Source organism: Peromyscus eremicus, chromosome 20 (genome assembly GCF_949786415.1).
Source record: "Peromyscus eremicus chromosome 20, PerEre_H2_v1, whole genome shotgun sequence".
In the NCBI taxonomy this organism is placed as follows: domain Eukaryota; kingdom Metazoa; phylum Chordata; class Mammalia; order Rodentia; family Cricetidae; genus Peromyscus; species Peromyscus eremicus.
The window spans coordinates 19,279,733-19,304,303 of NC_081436.1; the positions used below are offsets into that span (position 1 = coordinate 19,279,733).

General features: G+C 54.8%; 1 protein-coding gene across 1 annotated transcript; it reads left to right on the plus strand.

Moving 5' to 3' along the window:
- Sult4a1 (sulfotransferase family 4A member 1) lies at positions 1-23,763 on the plus strand. Its single transcript, XM_059247658.1, has 8 exons — positions 1-201; positions 8,427-8,557; positions 9,973-10,053; positions 10,457-10,583; positions 13,965-14,059; positions 20,801-20,939; positions 22,287-22,415; positions 23,595-23,763. Exons 1-7 carry the CDS (start codon positions 33-35, stop codon positions 22,385-22,387), a joined length of 843 nt encoding a protein of 280 aa, XP_059103641.1. The 5' UTR covers positions 1-32; the 3' UTR covers positions 22,388-22,415; positions 23,595-23,763.
- Positions 23,764-24,571: the final 808 nt, after the last annotated feature.

Here is a 24,571-nt window from a genome sequence, read left to right on the forward strand (position 1 = left end):
CCCTGGAGCTGCGGGCCGGGCCGGGCGGCGGCATGGCGGAGAGCGAAGCGGAGACCCCGGGCACCCCGGGCGAGTTCGAGAGCAAGTACTTCGAGTTCCATGGCGTGCGGCTGCCGCCCTTCTGCCGCGGGAAGATGGAGGACATCGCCGACTTCCCGGTGCGGCCCAGCGACGTGTGGATCGTCACCTACCCTAAGTCTGGTAAGTCGGCAACCCTGCGCCGTGCCGGGCGCTGGCGCGGCTGTGTGACCTTGGGCAGGTCGCTCACCCTCTCTGTGCCCCGGTCCTGTCCCGTTCCCCGTGTGGTGCCGGCAGCAGGGGCGGCGGGCGCTCCTCCAGCATGGACTCTGTGGGGGATGGGACTGGCCTCTGTACCCCTGTATCCTTGTTTACGAGCTGCCTCTGTCACCAGGCGGGACCAGGGCACGCGGGTCCCCAGCAACCATGCACGGTAGAGCTTTTAGGCAGAGGCTCAGAGAGGGGAGGAGGCTTGTCCAAGGTCACACAGCTGGGTTGGGATCTGAGCCACCCAGGCATCCAGGCCTGGTGCGGAGACAGCCGTGTGATGCCTTTTCTGGGGTCTGTAGGAGGAGCTCAGCTGGCTCTCCGGTTCGTTTGCTGTGCCTGGAGAGCGTCCTTGTGACTGCTGTCCTGCAGGTACAGGGTAGTTGAGAAGGTGGCTGGCCATCACCCTGCTGTATCTGAGCAGGCGGTTACAGGAGAAAATGTAAGCAGTGTGTCACCCAGGGTGGAGTCCCAGCCCCTAGGGCAGCTGCCCAGCATCCTCCCAGAGAGTGGTGGATGCTCTTAGGGCAGGGGTCGGGGTGCAAGGGCCCTGGGGCCAAGTCCAGGTGCAGGCACTGACCCACCACCGGGCATACAGCCTGCTGGGCTGTCTTGGGAGAGGCATGACAGGAAACAGGCAGGGCTGGCTGAGGCTGGAAACACCACCTCACAGCCCTCATCCCAGCCCTAAGTCCCTGCTGGGTCTTGGCTAGGATCTGCTTTCAGAGAACTCTGTGAAAGTCATCATACTGGGTGCTCCACAGCTGGTTTGGGGGCTGTATCTGGTGTTGTCTCTTGGGCCAGTGCCTGGGATGAATCCAAGGCCCTGTGGCCTTATGCTCAGTCAGTGCATGCCTGCCATTCAGCTGTGCTCCCAGCCTCTGGGCGTACTTACGCGGGACTCATGGGTGTACTGTCCCGCCACAAAGTATATGAATGTGCGCATGGGTAAAGAAAGATGCCAGTTCCCCTCTGGACTTTGGGAATTGTGGGAGGCTTGATCCTCAGAGCCCCTAGGACCTGGGGGTGTGGCTGGGATTGTGGGTTGTGGCGTAGCTGCTGGTGGAGAGGGGACAGAGGCATGAGTTACTGGAAAGGGCTCAGGGAGTGGCCAGGCTGGAGGCCCAGCTGTGAACTTGGGGAGCTGGTGGGTGTTAGAGAAACCCAGTTCTGGGGCCTGGTGGGATCTGGGGAGCTTCCTGGACACTGCAGAGAGAAGTCAGATGGATAACGTGTGTGTGTGTGTGTGTGTGTGTGTGTGTGTGTGTGTGTGTGTGTGTTTCTGTCTGTCTGTTTGTCTGTCTGTGTGAATATTTTGAGACAAAGTCTGTCTGTGTACTCCAGGCTGGCTTTGAATTTTCATTCTTCTGCTTAAGCTGTCCTGCTGGGATTGTTGGGGTGCACTATCACTGAAGTCACCCCACAGGTGCCAATTTGGTTTTGTGGTTGTTGTTGTTTAAGACAGGGTATCAGGTAGCCCAGGCTGCCCTTGAACTTGTTATGTAGCTGAGGCTAGCCTTGAACTCCGGATCCTCCTGTGTCAGCCTCTCAAGTGCTAGGGTTCCTGGAGTCCTCCACCACCACCGCTGGCTGGATGCTGGTTTTCCCGGGTGACAGACTCACCTCTTGTGTGGAACATGCGCCGAGTTCGAGAGAAGCACAGGCCAGAGTTGGGGGAAAAGCATCAACTCCTTCCCCAGCCACGAGACCCCAGTGGGGCCTCAGGGACTCGGTTTGTGTGCTCCCCACCACATCCTGCGGACCTGCCTCCCTGAAACTGACAGTCCCCTATGGTGGCTCCTGGTGTGTCTATCCCTTTGGCCATGTCCACTCCCTGTCCCTCCCTCCTCAAGACCACCATGTCAGAGCACAGGTGAGCTAGCTAGGGATAGCCAGGATCCAACACCAGGGCTCTGGGCAGCTGACCAACTCTAGGCTCCCATACTTCTTTCTCCCAGTATGCTTGAGTGGGGCAGGGTGGGGCCCCCACAGCACAGCCGGGGACGGTGGCTCTGGGGGTCACCTGTGTGGCTGGTTCCAGGCTGAGGTTGAGTGTCCCAGGCTCAAGCCTTTCTGAGTCCTCACCCACTTTTTCTCTTTACTCTTCTCTTTAGAAGTCAGGTGACCAGCCCTGGGTCCCTGTGGGGTCAGTGCCTTGGTACCAACACTGCTGCTGTGGGTGCTAATGCCGTGCCCAGAGTGTTTTGTGAGCGATGACATTGGGGTCACCCACCACACCACCCAGAGAAGAGCCACTGTCAAGGGTGAGCCTGGCTGTCCCTAGCCCTCCTGACACTTCCTGGACTCAGTGACTTCCCGGACTGGGAGTTTGGTCCTGACAGTGGGGCTAGGGTCGTGGAGAGTGGCCCTCCATTAATCAGTTAGGGGAGTGACGTCAGTTGGGACAGAGTAGGAACCAGAACTAGAGAAGGGCTGCCTCCGTGGCCGCCTGCCCAGCCTACGGGGCCCTTGGAGAGACAGGGTGGATGTATCGCAGGCCCCTTGCCTCTGGGAGAGAGGTGGGAGTCACTGCCAGCTCTTCCCTGTGCCTGGGGACTATTGCTAGTGTTCTTTAACCTGTGCCTGCCTAAGGGAAAAATGGGCTCGGGGCTGAGGCCGGGTGCCTTCATGCATCAAGGAGCTATCCACCTCAGCGTCAGGAGCCCCCAGTCTGCCAGGGAAGGCAGGTGGCGAGGACCTAGGTTTGATCTTAGTTTGGGGACGGCTCCCAGTCTGTCTAAGCTGGACTTGCAGCCAGCTCATGTGTCTGCGGAGTGCCCAGGGGGATATAGACGAGCCATTCTACTCCCATCTCCTCCTGGCTTTGGGATGAACAGCCGGCCTGGGGAGGCCATCACAGTGGTAGAAATGTAGAGAGCAGCCAGAAGTCTGTGTTGACCACAGTGGGTCATGTGGTTCGGCTAGAGCGACAGCAGGATTGTTATGGCCGAGCTGCACCCAGGCGTCCTCTGTGCCTTTGTGAGGTCCCAGGTGGCCCCAGTTGTCCTTAGCTCTTCCTTCAGGAGCACTTGCCCGATGTTTTCTGGTGCGTGCTCTTTCGGGGGTGCATGCTGCACCCCACGGGGTCCTGCACTCTACTAACTGCTGCAGGGTGGCATCTGCCACCTCCTGGGCAGCAGAGGTGTCCTCCACCCACCCACTCAGAGAGTTGCAGGCCCAGGAGATCGGCATCGTGAGGAAACTAAGACCCAGAGGAGTGGTTTGTGTCTTTCCTCTGCTCCTAGAGTCTCTGGAGGACCAGGCCAGGCATCCTCGTGTGCTTTCTCTTGTTGTGATAAAACTCTGAGCAAAGTAACTTGGGGGAGGAAAGGGTTTATTTGGCTTACAGTTGCAGATCCCAATCTATCATTGAGGGAAGTCAGGACAGGAATCCGAGACAGGAGGAACACTGCTTGCTGGCTCACTCTCGCTCATGCTATTTATCTAGTTTTTTTACACAGCCCAGGACCAATTGTCTAGGGATGATGCTGCCCACAGTAGTCAGGGTGGGGCCCCATATCAAGATCATCCTTCACAGACACGCCCACAGGCCGGTGTGAGCTGGACAGTCTTTTGATTGAGACCTCGTCAGATGCCTATAGGCTGTGTTGAGTTAACAACTAGGGACGGGGCTCCAGGTTTTGGGGGTTTCTGTAGTGTGGCAAGGTGGAGGGGGGCCCAGTACAGCACAGCCACGTGGTGTTGTCTCAACAGAAAAAGCAAGTCATACTTGATGACTGGAGATGCTACTTCCTCTTGGTGTTCAGTGGGGTTCTGGCCAATGGGTTTGGGACCATGTCCTCTCTCCCAGGCCAAGGGGGAGCTGAGCTTCCACATCACAGGTGCGGTGTGTCCCAGGGCTTCCTGTTCCCATCTCACCTTGATCCAATTACCAGCTGAGACAAGGAGGTCCTCAGCAGCTAGCAGGGTGGGTGCCCCATGAGGCAGATGGAACACAATGCAGACAGAGCTCTCCTTGTTCTAGAAACTTCTCTAAACTGATCAGGAGTGATGGACAGTCCAGAGTCCATGTGGACAGTAGACAGTCTGGAAGATCAGGCTTGATTGGTTGAAGATGAGGAGGTCACTTCCCACTGCAGAGCCCTGGGAATCGGTGACGTGGTCACCCCATGGGGTTTCTTTGGGGTCGCTGACTCCAAAAGGCTGTGGATGTGGGGATGCAGGCCTAGGCCTTGTTAGCAGTGAGGGTCAGGTGGAAGGTGTACTTTGAGAGGTGAGGTTCTCAGCCTCATCTGTCCTAGACAGGATGCCTGTCCCCTCCCCGAAGCCCCACACCAGAAGTTGGAGGAACATGGACACCAAGGAACTGACCTGTGTGATAGTAGAGACCCATGGGGACTAGAAATGACTGATCCTCGCTAGGGAAATAGATAGGCTGGGCGATGTGTGTTCTGTCAGATTGCCTGTCTGTGTCTGCCCACCCGTCCTTTGTGTGTGCGTGCGTGCGTGCGTGCGTGCGTGCGTGCGTGCATGTGTGCGTATGTGTGTCTGTGTCTGTTTTCTCTCCCCCCACATCTTACGGTTGCACACACACCTGGGCCCCACCCCTTAGCTGCTTTTGAGTCCCACTCCCACCTAGGAGGATCCTGGCTCACGTAGTGAGGCATCCTGCAGGATGACAGAGACACACAAACACTTAAGTGCAGGAAGAAGACGCTGAAAAGTGTCCTAAGTGTCCCCTCCCATGCCTTGATGGCCTCTGTCCTCAGTGTGTCCTCCATGCCTTCTCAGAAAAAGCAGCATGGAGGAGGGATTGGCAGAAGTACCTTGGGCTCCAGGAAGTCTTGGGAGGGAAAGTCTAAGAGTTGGGGTGGGGAAGTGTTGGGCTGCGAGGTCCAGCTGAGGAAATGGCCATGAAGCAGAAGAAAAGTTTTATAAAACGAAGCCAAAGAGTAGGAAGATAGGTGCAGGACCTTCCATGCATTTCGACCTAGGACTCGGATCAGAGTGTCCCGTCAGCCACCACAGGGCATTGAGGCTTTGCCACCCAGGCGTTGGCCGTGTCAGCGAAGTGAGCTGTGGATGATGGCATCGGTCCACCAACACACAGAGCCTATGGAGAGTCTGGCTGTGTTCCCAGCTGACAGCTGTTCTCCCTGCAGACTGTGTCTGTTGGGGTGCAGCAGGCTGGGAGCTCAGGGGCTCCCCCCTCCAGGCAGCATGGGAGGCCCCGTCTTCTTTTGTGTGTTTCAAAGTGTCCCAGTGTGTCGGTGGCCACCGCAGCATCAAGTCCTGATGTCTTCTCTGCTCTCAAGTACTTGCAGAGGTTTGGCCCCAGCCCCTGGTCCTGCTCTTTCCCAGCTCTGATGTGGCCTTAACTGCCACTCTGCACTTGGTGACCCAATGGGAGACCGGCACCTCTATACCCTGCTCCTGAGGCCCAGGGTTGGTAGCTAGGAGACCCATACAGACTGTCATCCAGGAGCTAGCCCATCCTATTAGCCTGTTGCTGGGTGCCATGTGACGTGGAGCTACACATGGTGTCCTCATGCATGGCTGTCCTGGCTCGGGGGTGCCCACGATCTGCATACTCATGATTACTCAGCCACTTAACAGCCTTGACCCGAGCAGGTCATTTACTGGCCCTTCCTGTGTCTTCTGTAGAAGGGTGGTTTTATTTTCTTTATTATTATTTTTAATGTTAATAGCTTTACGTATTTGTAGAGAATTTCCTAAGTGTGTAAAATGTATTTTGGTCATATCCATCCGGTTTCCCCCTCCCTATCCCCCTGGTCTTCTCAATACCTCCCCTTCCCGACTTCATGACTTTTTAAAAAAAAAAAAAACCCACTGAGTCTAATTAGTGCTGCCCATGTGTGTTTGAGTGGCTGGCAGGTAAATAGCTGCTTTTGGCTCTCATGAGTGGTGTTCCTGGCGTAAATACACAGTGGAGGTAAGGGTGGACTTGTGGATGGAGGTGGTTTTGAAATACAGCTCAGGTCTGTTTGGGAGGAAGTCGGGATGGGGCACATTAAAAATAGACCATAAAGAATGACCCAAGAGAGACTTATTTCAGGGCCTTTCTAGAAAGCTAGCTGAGCCTGAGTGGACAGTGCTCACCAGGAGGGACAGACAGGCTGGCCTCACCAGGGTCTGTGGCCTTGGCACTTTCTGGCCTTTCATTTGTAAGTGTGTGTGTGTGTGTGTGTGTGTGTGTGTGTGTGTGTGTGTGTGTGTGTGTGTTTGACCTTCCTACTCCAGCTATGGCCTAGGGCCCTCCCTGTGTGACTGCAAAGCTTCTGTGTTACTTCATGCTGGCCACTTCCTCCCTGGTGGATTTGCTCCCTGGTGCCACCGCCGCCACCGCCCCCTGTCCATCCTGCCTCATCAGCATGTGAACTGTAGCAGGACCTTGGAGAATGGATGGATCACTGAAACAAATTGGCTTTCTGGCTCCAGCTAAGATCTGGATGTGGTGTGTGGCTCCTGGGCTGTTGGCACAGCAGGAATAGCATGGAGGACAGGGCAGCTGGTGACAGGCCTTTGTTGATGGGTGACATTTGAATAGACACGTAGAGGAAGGAGGCAGGGAGAAAGGGCTCTTACAGAGGAGCCACCACCGCGGCTGGCCGGGTGGGATGTGTGCATTATCCACAAGGCCTGGCTTCCTGTGGGTGGGGCTGCATGAGGCTACCCAGGGGAAGTCCAGAAAGCCCACTGTGAAGGGACAGTGTGTTCAGCTGTGTGTCCCTCTCTTCTTTGAGTTCATGGGAGGTTGGCCTAGCTTTCTGGACAGTACCTGCTCCCAGTGCCCTGGGAAGGTACAGAGGCTGGACAGCTGCAAACATGTCTGCCTGCCTCCCTTGGCTCCTGGCGGACTGTTGGTTGGCTGGCCTGCCTGGCCCTGGGGCCCCAGCTTGGACTGTGTCCCCAGCAGAGCCCAGGCAGCATGCCTCATGTATCTTATGCACAGGGATTGGGGTGCAGTGGGTGCCGCCAGGCTCAGCATGGTGGGAACGCAGCGAGGGTACAGATGGCAGCATGTGCTGTGAGTGATCCTGGGGCTTCTGAGAAGGCGGGCTTTGTGGGAGGAGGTCCTGGATCTGGATGAGAGGCTGAGTTCGTGAGGAGGGAAGGCGAAGGCTGGACTCTGGTGCCCAGGCCTTGTTGTGAACCATGGGACATTGTGGAAGTGACTGAGGTTGGAGACAATGGGCCTGGGTCCGGGTCGGAGGGAAGGGATGGTCCCCAGATTCAGCAGGGGACCCATTCGTGTCATGCTGCTCTGGGAAGATGGGGGTTTACTCTCAGATCCTTAGCCCTGTGGGCCACTGTCCCCTGAGGGGTTCCTGTCTGCATTGCATGACTCATGTGTGGGCTCAGGTCTGGCCTTGGCCGTCTCCTGCTGTCTTAGGGAGCAGGCTGCTGCAGGCAGAGGTGGTTTCTGTCTCTGTGTGAACCCAGCTTCCACACCCCCCACCCATGAGGTGCAGTGAGATATCTGAGATGCTGGTCTCCTTTGTGTCTCTGAGAGAGTGACCACCTCACGTGGTCCCTGGTCTCTCTTCTCGCCACAGCTCATTTTGCAAAGGAACAACCAGAGTCACACCATGGTGCCGTTGGTCCCGGGTCCTCCCCACGCTGGATATTGCATGTTCATCCTTCTTTGCCACTGTGTCCCACAGTGTCAATATCAGTGTGTTTTCAGGACTTGTGTGTTTCATGAATGCCAAAGCCAGGAATGATCTGGTATATGCCTATTGGCTTGTTTCCCTCGATGTGTTCCGGGAGCATGGGGGGCATGTGTGCTTAGTTTAGTGGACACTGGGCAGATGAAGGAATCAGTTGGCAGCTCAGGTCATACCTGTCCCCTCTGAGCTTAGTCACTCATGAATCCAATGGAGAATTCAGCCCCTGGAAGCCTCAGTTGAGAGTGGTCCCCACCATGGTCTGTGAGTGGCAGCTACATCCTGCTTGCTTTCCCAGATGTCCTGCCACAATGAATACTGAGGAAAGCTGCAGGCTGGGCCTCACGCTCAGTCCGGGGCTCTCTTGGTCTCTCTCCAGGGTTCCTCTTGCTCGCTGAGCCCTGTGTCCGCCTCTCAGGCAGCAGGAGTTTCGTTGGCTGTGAGGGTGGCCCACTGGCTCCTCTGAGCACCCTTCCCTTCCTCTCCACCCAGGTACCAGCTTGCTGCAGGAGGTGGTCTACCTGGTGAGCCAGGGCGCCGACCCTGATGAGATTGGCCTGATGAACATTGATGAGCAGTTGCCAGTGCTGGAGTACCCACAGCCGGGTCTGGACATCATCAAGGTACCTGTGTGACCCCTTCCTCCACAGTTACACCTGCCCAGTGACAGTGGCTCCTCAGGGGAGCTCATGGGTGCTCATGGGAACAACTGAGAGCCTCCAGGAAGTTCTAGCTAGCCAGGAAGAGAAATTGACAGGTCTGAGTCCTTAATTCAGCCTGAGTCCTTAAGGACCCTGGGACCTGTCAAGTACAAGTGACTGATGTCAGTTTCAGGGAGCCTGCGAGGCAGGGAGGAAATGTTTGGTCATGGACTGAGGGACTACCAGTGGGAAAGAAGGCCTCAGCCCCCTCCCTCATCTGTCAAGGGAGCTGAAATGGACATGTTTGAATAAAATCCTTGGTATCAAAAATGAAATTAGCTAGGTGTGGTGGCTTCTACCTATTGCCCCAGAACTGGGGTGGCTGAGACAGGAGGATTACAGGAGTTTGAGGCCAGTCTGGCCTGTATGATGAGATCCTGTCTGTATCTGGACCTTTCTTTCCATTCCATCCTCTGCTGCCTCTGTAGTTCAGGCCTTGCAGGACCCGCCTCTCCTATTTGCTTTTCTGCTTGATGAGCACTCGGGGACTATATCTCTGAGAGGCCCGACCACATGTCACGGCAGCAGGTCCCTCCTGCTCTTGGTGAGCTTGTTTCTGACTGGACCCGGCACCCGGAGGTCGCCCTCCTGTCTGCAGTTTGTGCCGGGTCACATTGGCTCCTCCACAGGAGACACTGGGAGTGCCCAGTGTCTCTGCTCCAAGCTCCTCACATGCTGGTGCTGCTCCTGGTACAGTAGTGAGCTGACGGTTCCCACCTCAGGGCAGGAAGTCGTGATGGTTACAGAGCTGGGGACAGTGGATCAGGAGGCAACAGCCGTCCGAGGAATTTCCAGAAGGAAGAGAGGAGCCGAGGGCTGAATGGACATCAAGATTCGTGGTCCAAGGGGAAGTGGACAGGATGAGAGCCTCTCAGCAGAGGGCGGGGGGGGGGGGGGGGGGGGAAGCTGCTGTCCATGGTCCCCCTGGGCTGCTGTAAGATCAGAATGGAGGGTAGCTGGAAGCTTTAAAATTAGACACCCCTATGTTCTCACAGGCACTATTTTATGCCCGTGTTTTGGGTTTCTGCTTCCCCACAGACCCTTCCTCATTCTCAGCCACTCAAACCAAATCCCTATGTCTGTAAGGGATCGACCCCTCATTACAACGCCTGGGATCCAGCCATCTGTGAGTCATGTCCAGACGGCTCAAGTGGGTAGTTGGTTAGAGCAGGTACTAAGTCCTGCTTGGTCAGGATCCTTCCAGAGTGGTTAGAAAGGCCCTGGGAGGGGAGGAGTGTGTATGTGCGGGCCTGTGTGTGTGTGTGTGTGTGTGTGTGTGTGTGTGTGTGCATGTCCACACACACATGCGAATATCACAGTCGTATCTCTCTCTGCAGGAACTGACGTCTCCCAGGCTCATCAAGAGCCACCTCCCCTACCGCTTCCTGCCCTCTGACCTCCACAATGGGGACTCCAAGGTAACCTATTTCCATCTCCCATCCCCCGCTTCCTCATTAAGAATCCTAGGCTTCGACACCACTGCAGGTACCTCTCCCCCTGGCCCAGGGACCATCTTGGATCATGACTGTAGTCCTTCCTCCGTGCTTACCAGGGAGTGAGGGGTGTTCTCTCACATTGGAGGATGGTGCTTCCTGTTCTTGTCTCTGTCCTCAGTCCTGAAGTTCCCAGGCCACCAGCCCTCACCAGGGCGTCTGTTTCCTACTGATTACAGTTGTGCCCTGATAAAGCAGTACAGTAAGACAGTCACATGCTTGTCCTGCATACTCAGCCCATGGGCCAGAGCAGCACATCCGTGCTGGGAACGAGCAAGGGGACCCCTGGCCAGGAGGAGAGGGAGTGACCCCACCATTCTACCCGCAGGTCATCTACATGGCTCGCAACCCCAAGGACCTGGTTGTGTCTTACTATCAGTTCCACCGCTCGCTGCGGACCATGAGCTACCGAGGCACCTTCCAGGAGTTCTGTCGGCGGTTCATGAACGACAAATGTAAGTGCCCGTGGGTGTGAGCTCTAACCTCCTCGCACATACCCAGCCGGTGCCGGGGGTTCCTGGAAGGCGCGGCGTGTGATGGCACCTCACCCGCACCCGTGCAGAGGAGGCTTACGTTGTTACCACGTGGCGGAGGTGGCGAGGCTGGGGAGCCGTGGATCTTAGCGGTGGTGCGGTGGTGCGCAGCAGTGCAGATTCTGAGACTTCCGAGTCCTGCCGCCCCCCCTTCCCCCACCACCACCACCGTGAGGGTTCTCCAGATACTCCTCACCTGTCCTTCCTGCCTGGGTTCTTAATGAGGTGAGAATGAAAGCTGTGAACTCAGAGGCCCAGATCTCGATGCTGTGAGTGGTAGATACCAATATGAAGGCTGCTACTGGGTGTGAGTCATCACGTGGGCTGGACTTCAGAGGCCCAGCAGTGATGAGGAACAGCCCACTTAGGGAGCAGGGTGTGCTGGGCTGAATGCTGTGTATACATCCTATTGGCTCCTTTCCAACCCGGGAGGAGCAGGACCTGGCCACCCCACCCCACTGGTCTTCTAGGAAGTCAGGGACCACAGTAGGAAGCAGCTCCATCTCTGTCTTTCTTCACCCCGCAGGCCACCTGTCTCCTTGGAGCCATTGTCCCAGTTCCTCTTGGGCTGTGTTCCCACTTCCCTTGTCACCCCCACATCTCTGTGGGTCTTGTGGCTGGCAAGGGACTGTGTGGTGTGCACCCAGTCATAGGAAATGGCTTAGATCATCATGCTTTCATTAGTCCGCACTGAGACTGTCCTAGCCCTGGGTCTCAAAACGCACTGACCGCTCTGTGTGGCTCCTCCGGGGGTCCTGCAGGGAGGCTGTGAGGCATGATGGGAATAGAGGATGTAACGGTGAAACCTCAAGCACAGCAGGCCTCGGGCAGCCTCCTGGAGCTTCCTGCTCCGGCAATGGTGCACACAAGGCCCCGGAGAATGGGCTGGGCTGCAGCAGGCACACTGGGCTGCCTGCAATTGGAAACCCACAGGGGCCAGAGGTCCTCAGCGATCCATTTTCTTCTGTTAAACATGGTTTCAGCTGTGCCCTGTGCCCAGGGCTGGGTCACATGCATGGTGGGGAATGGCAGCACCTGTTCCCCAGGGTCCCTGGGCCTGCCGCAGGTCCCACCCAGCTTCTTTCCCTGTGCACTATTGGGGTGCCCCTTGCAGTCTTCCAGGTGTGCCCCCTTCTGCTCACGGCACCGTACCTTCTCGTCATGGCGCCCATTCTTGCCTCACAGGTATGTGGGAACAGCACCGTAGTGACAACAGGGGTCTGTCACATTCAGCCTGGTGTACTCTCAGCCAGACCTGTGAAAATCTGCCCTGACGTGGGTTTCCCTGTTCACAGTGCAAAGCCTCAGAGGTCAAGGCCATGCGCTCTGGCCTGCATCCTTCTCAAAGCGTGTGACTTGGGTGCTCAAGTACTTTCCTCTACTCTTAGCCACGCAGTGACCACAACACGGTCCCTTTCCTCCCTGCCCAAGGCTCAAAAGAAAGTGGCAGTAAGAGAAGGATCATTTAAAAAAGAACACTATTTCATAGCCTGGATGGTGGCACAGGGCTGTAATCCCAGCTGCTTGGGGACTCAGGCAGGAAGCATGCAGGCTCAAGGCCTGCCTGGGCTACAGAGTGAATTCAAGGGTAGCCTGGTCAACTTAATGAGACCTTGTCTCAAAATGAAAGGTAGGAAGAAGGCTGGAGATGCAGGCATACTTGCCTAGCATGTCAGGCCCTGGGTTTGGTGTCCCCAGTACTGGACAGAGCAGAGGACGGAGCAGGGTCGCAGGCACTGTGAGAACGATCTGCATGAGAATGGGGGTGGCCTCAGACTCCAGGGCTGAGGTTAAGATGCCCAGGTCAAGTGACATGCTGTGTGGAACCTCTGGACAGGGTCCCGGATGGAGAGAGTATTGTGACGCTCTATGGACAGTCTCCCTATGACACAAGTACATGGGGGAATCTGTGGACAGGGTCACCTGGCAGATGCTGTGTTGACAGTGGTCTGCCCTGTGCAGTGTGAGGACTCCAAAGGCCATATTACTGGGTGGGGGCTGTGCTGTGCTATACTATCCTGCCCTGGGTAAGTGGCTTTATGGTCTTAGCAGAGTGAGGTACAAAGAGAAGCAGGGGGTCATGGCAGGGCCTTTTTTCTGGAGGCTCGGCTCCCACCAGCACACACACATCTCTTTCCTCTGTGGCCCCAGGTACAGAGGCAACGGGGGTGCTCTTGTTATCCCTGTTAGCAGTCAGCATGCCTCCCTTTGTTCATGGTCCTGGCTGGCCTTTCTTGTGCAGCGTCTTTGTGACCCAATGGGGTCCAGGCCATCTAGGAGTCCTCTGCCTTCTCCGGGAGTGGGGGAGAATTCTCCCCTTTCTTTACTAGGTTACTTGCCTTCCCCCAGGACTTCATCTGCCTGAACTCAGCTTCAGCTGAACACACGGATCCAGATCAGGGTCCAGGCCCCGTTGTGACCTGAGACTCAGTTCTGTGTAAAGTGAACACGTTTTCTAAGGGGCGTTTACAGAGGTCATCCAGGTGTGTCTGAGTAGGGTGGGCCTGTGCAGGTCCACTGTGCCCCAGCACGACTCCTTACCCGGGGAGCTTGCAGGTAGCCTGGAAGGTGGAGCCCCATGCCTGCCCCTGCATCTCATCCAGTTGGTCCCTTCCTGTTGCTCAGCAGGGTTAGGGTACCACTCCTGTATAGCGTCTCACTGAGTCCTGCTCTGGGACCCCTGTGGAAGCGTGGGACAAAGGCCCTCCCAGGGCTGCACAGCTCAGCCAGAGAGTGGGAGCACATTGGAACTCGTCACTAGGAGTGCCGTGCTATCGTTTACAGACTGGGCTGAGTCCTCTCACACTTGCCAAGGGCCCAGCCCAGCCCTGGGGTTCTGACCAGGCAGGGCCATGCTGAGGCACATGTTGCCTGTGTGACGGTGCAGGGCTCCCATCTGTCTTTTTAGATGGCAAGTTTCACTGAGAGTGCCTGGAGTCGACCAGAAGTCATTGGGCAGGGCCTTGTTCTGGAACTGTCTTAGAGCTTCCCACACCCCAACCTGCCCTACTTGTCTCTTCGCCCTGGCTTCCCTGACTATTGACACCAGCGTGCACACCATGTCCTCATAGCCTCAGAACCCTTTTCGGGTCCTCAGGGCATCCATACGTGTGCTGGGTAGGGGCGAAGGAGTGTTGGCGGGAGCAGGAGGGGTAAAGGCCTTTAATAGTTTCTTCCTTCTAGGAGACCCTGCAGTTTCCTTCACAGCAACTGGGCAGGAGCAGGGCATCCTGGGGGGGGGGCAAGATTGCCTGCACAGTTCCCTCCCCATCTGTATGTGTACCCCTTTCCCTGTTTCCACAGTGGGCTACGGCTCCTGGTTTGAGCACGTTCAGGAGTTCTGGGAACATCGCATGGATGCAAATGTGCTTTTCCTCAAGTATGAAGACATGCACCGGGTGAGTAGCTGGGGAGAAGCTGTCCCTGGTTTTGGAGCTGTCCGTGGTGCTGGGTCTCTGTGCCGCTAGAACCAAGTGGAGGCATGGCCCGGTTATGCAGAGCCAGAAGGCTACAGAGGGTGGCATGGGAGGGGTCTGCACAATTCCTTCCATGTCTTACCCTTATCATGCCCAGGGATGCATGTGGGCCACACAGGAGGCTTGGGCTCAAGTCCTTAGTCCAGCACATGGCCTCTATCTGGACAGGTTGATTCCCAGGACAAGTTCCAGACTGGCTCACTGTGGTGTGATGTTGTGGAAAGCCAAGAAACAGGACCTTAGCAACAGGAGCAGGACCTCTGCCACTCTGTTGTGCTGTCTCAGTACCATCACCTTGGTGACCGTGTGAGGCAGTGTGCTGGCAAAGCTGAGTCCCTCTGCCGTCTGCGTCAGCTTTTAGGATGCTTGTGACCTTGCATATTAGCCCATGGTGCTCCTTTCTTGTCCTTAGTGGGTGCTCCAGGAAGGAGGTTAGCATTGGCTGGTGTGGATTCAAAGCCTTGTTCTGTACAGACTCTGATAAGTGTGGTTGTAGAGGTGGGGAACGCTCAATATGTGAATTTATCAAGTGTCATGATAGATGTATCATCTCCTGGGATCTCCACTGCCATGGGTGGGTGTAGTGATGTTTCTGTCTCTGTCTCTCTGTCTCTGTCTCTCTCTGTCTCTTTCTCTCTCTCTGCCTTTAGAGACAGTTTCTCTGGGTAGCCCTGGCTGTTCTGGAACTCATTCTATAGACCAGGCTGTCCTTGAACTCAGAGATCTGCCTGGCTCTGCTTCCCGAGTGCTGGGATTAAAGGCGTGTGGTTTCCTTCTTAAAACTGGCCAAGAGCAAACCTGGCCTTGACCGCTCTCCCTCCCAGTGTCTCACTCTTATCTCCCCTCCCTGCAAACCCTTCCCCTCTTGCCCTACCGCTCCCATGCTGTGCTGTCATAGTCCCCAGTGATCCCCTACTTTGCTACAGTAAGTAATGGTTGTTGGGTTCCCGTCACCTAGCCCTTCTAATGACATGACCCCTCCCTTCCTTATCTGCCACATTGCCATCCTCATCTCCCCTCACCCCCTTTTCTCAGATTTATTTTGTGTGTGTGTGTGTGTGTGTGTGTGTGTGTGTGTGTGTGTGTGTGTCTTAGCCTGAATGTATGTATGTACACCATGTGCACGCCGGTGCCCAAAGTGGTCAGAAGAAGGTATTGGGTCTCCTGGAGCTGGAGTTAGGAGTGGCTGTGAGGCACCATGTGTGTGCTGGAAACCAAACTTGGGTCCTTTGCAAGAGAACCAAGTGCTTTTCACGGCCGAGCCGTCTGTCCAGCTGTGTGCCCTTCTCCTAGCCGTCTGTCCAGCTATGTACCCTTCTCCTAGCCATCTGTCCAGCTGTGTGCCCTTCTCCTAGCTGCAGATGACCACACACCACAGGCCTCGGTCCTGGCCCTGTCGGCCATCTTTTCTTCTCTTCGCTGCCCTGCAGTCTCAGTGATGCCAGGTTAGGAGCACTGCGGCCACCATGCACAGAGCTGTCTGTGGATGCCCCAAGACACGTGTCCGTGTGGTCGTCCAAGGGAGACTGAAGACTCGGGGCACCCAAGCCAGCCTCTGACCCTGACCCTGAAGGTCTCAGCAGTCCCTGTCTTAGTTCATGACAGGCCGCTCTGCCTTGCTCAGGTGGAATTCATTCTCTCTCTCTCTCTTTCTCTCTCTCTCTCTCTCTCTCTCTCTCTCTCTCTCTTCCCCGAGACAGGGTTCCTCTGTGTAGTTTTGGTGCCTATCCTAGATCTCGCTCTGTAGACCGGGCTGGCCTTGAACTCACAGAGATCCGCCTGGCTCTGCCTTCCAAGTGTTGGGATTAAAGGCATGCACCACTACCCAGCCAAGTGAAATTATCTTATTTGTCCCAATGTCTCTTTCACACTGTGTGTCTGTGTCCCAAGTCCCATCGGCTCTGTCCTTAAGTCCTCACACTTCCCCAACCATTTGTGCTCAGGTCTGTCTGTCTTTCTGTCCCTGCCTGCATCTTTCCAGCCTGTTAATGAGGCGTAATCCCAGACTTGACTCCTGGCTCCCTCCCCAGCCTCCTCGCCATCAAGTCCTCGTCACAGCAGCTGTGCCTGCTGGTGCTAAAATGAATTATCACTTATCTTTCACAGCCCATGTGGCTGTGGGTGATCGCCAAGACCTATGCAGTGGTTCCCTGGTCCCTGGATACATTGTTCCCCGACCACTGCCACCACCTTGTCATTGCTTGAACTGGCCCCTCCAGCGTCTATTTCAGGCCGGTGCATTTGCTCTGTCCGTCTAGAGTGTTCTTCAGAGATCTGTATAGGTTGCCTTCTCATAGCTTTCTCATCTGCTCTTAGGCCGCCTTGTCAGTGGCTGCCCTACCCCTCCTTTGTATGTGTTCAGATCAACAGCATGTGTCAGGCTCCCAGCCACTGCTTTACGAGTTATAGAGGGACCTGCAGGGTGGAGACACCTACCCACCTTTCCACAAGAAGACTGAGAGGACCACAAGGCACCCAGAGTCCAAAGCCTATGCAGGCCCCTTGCTGGAGCAGGGGAAGCCACTTCTTCACAGTGCGGTCCCTAAGGGTGCACAGGTCTGGGCCACAGGGAGCCAGGCCCAGATGTCCTCTGAACCAGGTGGACCAGGGCCAAACCATGCTGCCCGCTGTGTCAGGGGAATGTGGTGGTTAGTGGGAGGGGCTGGAACAAAGGTCAGACAGACTGGAGGTGGTGTCAGACAGGGAGACAGCCCTGTGTGGGCTTGAACATGGCTTTGAAAATCTGATCGGGAATGTGCTGAGGACTCTGGGTGGAGGGGAGGAGCTTATGAAGGGGCCCCTGGTGATGACGGCTCCTGAGCATGGGGAGTTGTGGTGGTGTGGTGTCCACCATCTCCCAGTACCCCATCCTAGATGTCCCTTCTGAGTGACCCGAGGCTGGGCTTGTGCATTTAGGGCTCATGAGTACCAGAAAACCTGCTGCAGCAGAGGTAGAGAGAAGCTTGTCCTCACAGAGGGTGCCCACCACTTGGTGGGACCCAGCTGTCGTGCTGGGGAAACTCAGGGGGCACAGTGGGCACCAGGCAGACAGCCTCACTAACTGCTGGTGGCTGAGACTCTCACGGTAGTGACCCCACAGCCATGGGAAGATTCCAGGTAGCCTGGAGGCCCAGGTGTGCAGAGAATCGCAGGAGGATGAGGGGATTTTAGCTCGCATTTTCAGAGGATTCTGTCCATGGTCTGTTCGTTGATTCTGACCCTGTGGTGGGGTGGAGACATGCTACAGGAGCTGATTATCTCATGGAGATCCGGAAGCCAAGAGGGGCCAGAGGTTGGGGATTTCTCTCCAAGGTTGGCAACCCTGGTGACTACTTCCCCCAGCTAGGCCAGGCCTCCTAAGGTTTCTATTGCTTTCTAAAACAGTTTCACGAGCTTGGGACTAAGCTCCAGCACCTGGGCCTGTGGGGCATCTTTTAACCAAACACATGGCTATTATCTGCTTTTTAAAAGTCATTTTTATTGTTTATTATGGATATGTGTGTGTTTGTGCACATGAGTGCAGGTGTTCATGGAGGCCAGAAGAGGGCGCATCCGATCCCCCAAAGCTGGGGATATAGGCAGTTGTGAGCTACCTGATGTGGAGACTGGGACTTGAACTGCAGTCCTCTGGAAAAGCAATATGTGTGCTTACTGGCTGAGCATCTCTCCAGCCCCTGCTCCTGCCTTTTAGATTCCGTCAGCATCACCCCAAGGACAAAGCTTGTAACAGGAGCTCCCTGAGGGAATATACTCAACCATATCCAGCCACTGAAGTCAATTGCTTTAGTGTCTAATTGGCATTGTTGATTTTTCCAGAAACCTCACCTGTAGTTAGGGATGACTTTGATGGAGATTAGGGACCAGAAATTACTTTTGTTTGTTTGTTGTTTGTTTTTGATACAAGTTTTCTCTATATAACAGCCCTGGCTGTCCTGGAACTCGCTCTGTAGACCAGGCTGGCCTTGAACTCACAGAGATCCACCTGCTTCTGCCTCTCAAGTGCTGGGATTGAAGGCGAGCACCACCACCACCACCCAGCTTTCATTTAAGATTTTTATTTTATGCCTATGGGTGTTTTGACTGCATCTATGTCTGTGTCCCACGAGCATGTAGTACCCACAGGCACCAAAAGAGTGTATCAGATTCCCTGGGACTGGAGTTAGGCAGTTGTGAGCCATCATGTGGGTGCTGGGGATTGAACCTGGGTCCTCTGGAAGAGCAACAAGCTGAACTTTAACTACTGAACCATCCCTCCAGCCCGTAAGATTACGTTTTTAGGAACTCATGTTCTCGTCTTACTGTAGGAAACTAGCCGTGAGTGAGGATCTGCATTTCCAGATTGTGGACTAGGCAGGCGCTCTCTTGTCTTGGTCTTAGAGGCAGAGCTGGGTGTTCTCCATGGCCCCACTTTCCATGTGTGTGTGTGTGTGTGTGTGTGTGTGTACACTTGTGAGTATGTGTTTTATGTGTGTGAGTGGAGGTGTGTGCATTGCACTGTTGCACTGTGATTTTGGAGGACAGATGACAACCTTGGGTTCTTGTTGCTTTCCACCTTTTGTTTGAGACAGGGTTTCTTGTTCTCTGCGGCGCATGCCAGGCTGGCTTGCCCATGAACTTGCAGGGATTCTCCTGTGTGGGGTGCCCATCTCTGTGTAGGAACACTGGCATTGCAGATGTGTGCTATTCCTGCATCCAGCTTTAATCAGATCTGGGATCTGACCTCAGGTCCTTACACTTGTACAGCGAATGCTTTTCTCTCTGGGCTACCTCCCCCACCTCGCCCTTACCGCTTCAGCTGCCTCACTGCTGCCAGTCCTGTCTTGTGGCTTGTGCCCAGGTGCCCCAAGTAAGACCCCTACTCTTCCTCCTCACAGTCACCCTGAGGGGTAATCTCTCACTAATGAGGGTCCCGATAATGACAGATGGCTGGCCAGCACTCTAGTCCCTGGTTATGGGTGGAAAATGCAGCTCAGATGAGTGAGGTATGCAGCTAAGTTGGGCCTGGTAACCATCCAACAGTCTCCATTAACATGTGGCCAGATGCAGAAGCCGTCCACCTTCCAAGGAGGGTGCTGTATAGATGCCGAGCTGCCTGGAGCAAAGCAGTCGTACAGAGCACCTCTGCCATCTATCTTATTTCCTGCAGCCCTTTCCTTGGGTGGTTTCTTCTGAGGGCCAGTTCTACCCATTAAATGCCAGGGTTAGTAGAAGTGGGTTCTTCTTTCCTTTTTTTTTTTTTTAGTTTTTCAAGACAGGGTTTCTCTGTGTAGCTTTGTGCCTTTCCTGGAACTCACTTGGTAGTCCAGGCTGGCCTTGAACTCACAAAGATCCGCCTGGCTCTGCCTCCCGAGTGCTGGGATTAAAGGCGTACACCACCACTGCCCGGCTGGTTCTTCTTTCCTTTGCGCTTGCTCTGACGCCTGTTGTTCACATATCCCACTGTGCTAGTCCTGTGCACGGGACCTTGGGGTTCTGTGTCCTTGAGAGACGAAGAAGAGAGGAGTGGGAACACCAGGATCAAGGCTGTGAGGTGGGTGGGTGCTGTGGGAATCCACAGAGGAGTGGGCACATCCACCACAGCCTGTTAGAAACATTAGTTAAGCAGTGTGTTCCACAACCTTGCACAGCTTTAGGGATTGACCTAACTGGGGTGATGGGGAATGAAGAAATGACAGACACACATACAGAAAATCTGGGCTTGGGTGGGACATGCACTCCGATGGAGATGCACTGGCATTAGCTGGGAAACTCATTGGATTTATTGCTGAACAAGGAGGCAGGCTTAGCTCATCTTGGTAGGGGGCTCTGTAGGGATGCCGTCTCAGGACATAAACATCGAGAAGGAGCGGCAAGGAAGATGTACATATGTTGGCATCCACATATGGACCAGGGGAACGCTTTGCTGTTCCCATGGGTCTGAGGCATTGGGGTCCTTGACATGTCTGTGCTCATGTTAACAATCAGAGCTTCTTCCCATACCAGTGTCTAACTGGGGCCTCCTGAGGCTTCAGGTGCTAATTTCCTTCTGGAGAGGAAACAGCCTCCAGCATTTTCCTGATGTTTGGCCAAGGCAGTTGCCAGCAGGCTTTCAGGGATTTGGGAGTGATGGTTGAGGGATCCCACTGGGAACAGGAGGCGCCTCAGCGTTTCTTAGGGAGAACATGGCGGCTGTAGGGAACGGTGGTGTGCCTGCTCCAGATGTATTCTGCCTTCTGTTGTTGGCATTGTGGGGCCTATAAATGGCCCTTTGTCCAGTGAGAAATGTAATAGGGCTTACTTTCCCCAGTCCACCTTCCCATAGATGAGGTGGGTAGGGCAAGGCCACCGGGTCACTTGTGGGTGCAGAGGACTCCAGAAGCTAGGTGGCAGCTAAATCTTGCCAGTGATGGATATTCTTTGCTGTTGCTGTTTGTAAATGAGCCACGGTTCTCAAGTCCTTTATATCCTCACACCTCCCTCCTTTTCCCAGAGCCATGGGTTCAAATCCAAGACTTGCACGTTTTGAGATGCTGAGTACCCCTGTCAGCATCACCTCCTGGCTGATTGCCGGACTGGTCATCTTGAGTGCTGAGGGAGGAAGCCATGAGTACAGTTTCCAGCTCAACCCTGTGCCCTGGGTGCTGCCTCTGATGGCCTGCTCCGCTCTCTGCCCTTGTCTTCCAGGACCTGGTGACCATGGTGGAGCAGCTGGCCAGATTCCTGGGTGTGTCCTGTGACAAGGCCCAGCTGGAGTCCTTGATCGAGCATTGCCACCAGCTGGTGGACCAGTGTTGCAACGCGGAGGCCCTGCCTGTGGGCCGGGGTACGTGTCCCCTCCCCCCTCCCCGCTCAGGTAGTCCCTGTCCACCTAGGACTCTCTGGACTAATTTCCTGCTGGGCGGCAGCACTTGCTGGCCAGTGCCTGTTGAGGTCACGGTGCTTCAGGAGCAGGGCATGCCCTGTCTGCTTGCACACGTGGTGTTACAGTTCAAAGGGGCAACAGCTACTGGGGCTGGCTTAGGCTCCGAGCAAGGTGTGCTCATGCAGAGTATTCTCACTGGCTCAAGTCAGTTGCCCACAAAGCAGACCCAAGGCAGGGTGGTGGTGCCACGTGTTTTGCAATACAGGGCAGACCACTGACTTAGCAGCCTTCTTTTTGGTGGCTCTGAGTGGTGAGCTGTGGTGGACAGGAAGATGGCTCCCATGCGAGGAGATGTCCTTTTCCCTCTCTGACCCAGAGGATACTGGCCAAGGGAGGGACTTCCGGGTTTCAAGTGGCACAGATAACAAATGAGCCAGCCTAAGGGCCGCCAAGCGGGAGTAGTCAGAGTCAGGGCACTGTGGAGGTGGCCCAGATGGAGGTGGGACACATAGGTAGCAGGAGGCAATTGGTGGGCAGGAACACTCTGGGGACAGTATTCCAGAGAGGAGTCCTCCCAGGGCCACTGAGTCAGTTCCTCAGCTCTTCAGGGCATGTGTGCACTGCTGCTCGTGGGGCAGCTCAGGTACTGAAGTTGCAGGATGTCTCAGAGCGGTGGCCATGTTCCATAAATCCTCTCCGGGTAAGTATGGTCTAGGCTTGAGGCCAGCTGCCAGCAGTGTGAACTGGAAACTTTTAGAGGGTGAGGAGCTGTGAGGGAAGATCTTAGAACTTTGGGTGGTGGCCAAGGTGGGGAGAGAAGCTGGGCTCTGATTGCAGCCTGGCTGCCTCCAGGAATGTGTCTTCTGTCAGCCGTGGAGCAGCGATAACTCCTAAGGCTTTTCTCTACATCCCAGCTGCTAGGGGCCAAAGGCAGTTGCTAAGGGTCAAGTGCACAGGACCTTGCTGGAGAAGGCCTAACTAAAACTCTGCCCCTCCGGAGAGCAGCTCACCCACCGCATCATCCCTTGTCCCGTGTTTCCTGGCTGCATCTTCACAGGCACTTATTATTTCGAGTTTATTTGCCATTCTTCAGTTTTGCTTTCATCATATTTTGTTAACCCTGTCCGTGACCCGCCTCCTCAGCCCCCCTTTGCATGTGGTGTATGTGTGGTCCGTGTGGAGGGCGCCGGGTCACGTGCCCTCCGCCGCCGCCGCCGAGCGCCCACACACTCCTTCAGAGGCGTTTGCGCTGTCACTGTTGGCCTTGGTTTTGCTTTATTTCAGTTCTGTGGTTTTGTTTTCTTTTAGCACATTGCCTCTTTACTCAGAAGATCGCCTTGAGGTGGCGAGGATGCAGGGGCTCGGGGAGCCGACTGCATTGCATAAATTTGGTTCATGTCACAGCATAAATTGTCTTGATTCCAAATCCTAAACCAGGTGGGTGACTCCTCTCTGACAAGCTCTCAGCTGGGGAAAAAAAAAAAAGATTGTGAAAAACTATATTTATAGTGTGGTTGGTCTAGAAGCTTCTAATTTGGTCCCTTTGGTATCATTAGAGGGTGGTAAGAACAATTTTTTATTTTACTTTTCCAACACAGACAGATGTTGCCTCATTACCAAAGAGAAAGTCCTGATGTGTCAGGCGTTTTAGCCCAGCTGTGGCAGGGCTATGGCTGCAGATCTGAAGTCCTGCTGGGGCAGATGCTGAGGTTAAGACCCAAGCAAGGCTATTGTTGGAGATGACCAGCGTTCTGACTTCAGAACTGCCCCTCCCCGCAAATCCCACTTGTTTAAAAGCACAAAGCCAACACACAAACCTCACTGCTCCTGTGGATGGGAGGTTTGGAATACAAACTCCTAATCCCATCCTCCCTCCCCCCCCCCCCCCGCCCCCTGCTGTCGGGCTGGTTCTGACCGGACAGGAACAGCAGCTGGGGCTGTGGGGAGACTCACATGGACTTGAGGTATGGAATTCCTGTGTGTCACGGGCTTTGTGTCCAGCCTGGAAAGTGGAGCTTATGCCATGGATGTTTCATTCATTTTAAGCCTTCCCCAACTTTTTTTTTTTTTTGAGCTTAGGCTTCTAGAAAACTCCACCCTTGATGGCTCCAGGAGAGCTTCCTAGTGGCCCTTGATTTATTTATTTATTTATTTATTTATTTATTTTTACTTTTTCAAATTCTTCAGAGGCAACCGTTGTGCCAACAGCAGTTGGTGCTGTGGACCTGTGAGTCAAGGACTCCTTAGAGCACTGCCCTCAGCCCACAGTACTTCCTCTCTGGCAGGTTTATGGTGGGAGCATCTGCTGTGGTAGGTTCCGGGAGCTAACCTGGAGCAAGAGGTGGAGTCCCTCTTGGTCACAGGTGTGGGTCTGTGTGACGGCTGGTGCGTAGTTGACAGAAGGTGGCCATGGGAAAGCTTCCCTCCAGACTTAGGGAAATCCCACAGCAAACAGGAAGGACTCATGCGGTCTAGCTCGCCTGGCCCCTCCCCCCCAGCAGGCCAAGTTTAGAGGGGTCTAGGCACAGATCCGGACATTTCCGGATCCATTCCCAAGGCTTCCTTTTGTCCAGAAACTGGTGGCTACAGCCAGCTCTGCTGTGGTCTGTGTTGCAGGAAGAGTCGGGCTATGGAAAGACATCTTCACCGTCTCCATGAATGAGAAGTTTGACCTAGTGTATAAACAGAAGATGGGGAAGTGTGACCTCACGTTTGACTTTTATTTATAATATCAGAAACCGCGAACTTGCATGCTCACGGTCCCCAGACGCTCTACTAGCTAAAAAAAAAAAAGTCCTGTTTGCGTTCATTTATTCCTTGCTGGACACACTCTGGAAGCTGCGTGGAAACATCAGGGGACGAGCCCAGTGGAGAGAGCGAGGAGTGTGACGATGCTGTCCACAGCAGCCGCCTGGCCTGTAGCACTTGGGTCTCCACGTGGTGGCCACGCCACACGCACAGGCAGCGAGACTGTCTGCCCTGTACCCCATGTTATTCACTGTATTTTATAGCGCTTTTCACCGGAAATCTAAATAAATCTCTGTCAACCAAATGCAAGTCCATTTCCGTGGGAGAGCAGGAGTAAGCTATGCCAGGATGGTAGGAAGCTCTCAGGGTTCACTGTAATTTTTGTAGTCTTTTTTTCTAGGCACAGCCATCCCACCTTGTTCTGAGATCAGAGGATGGGTTGGGAGCACATGGATTGGGGGGCGGGGAGCTGGATAGGTAGGTCTAGCCTGTGGTCTAGCCAGTCTTCCAGAACCATTATGACACCAAGCCAGGGCCTGTCCCAGGCCATTTTTAGAAACACCTCCAGCACGCAGCTCTCTGAGCCTAGAACAGATGAGCCCAAGGAAAGTTCCTGGAGGGAAGCTGGCCCGAGGGTGCAGATGGCATCTGAAGGCATTGATGGTGTATCAAGAGTCTCCGCAGACACCAGAATTGGTGTCTGCCACAGCCTTCTCTTTGTTCCCCAAGGCAGTGACTGACACACTCCTGTGGGCAAGAGATGTGACATCGCACGGTTTTAAAATCCCGAGTTGCTGTCACGTATGCCCCTGCTGTGCCAACCCTCTCACCTAAGGGACCTAGCC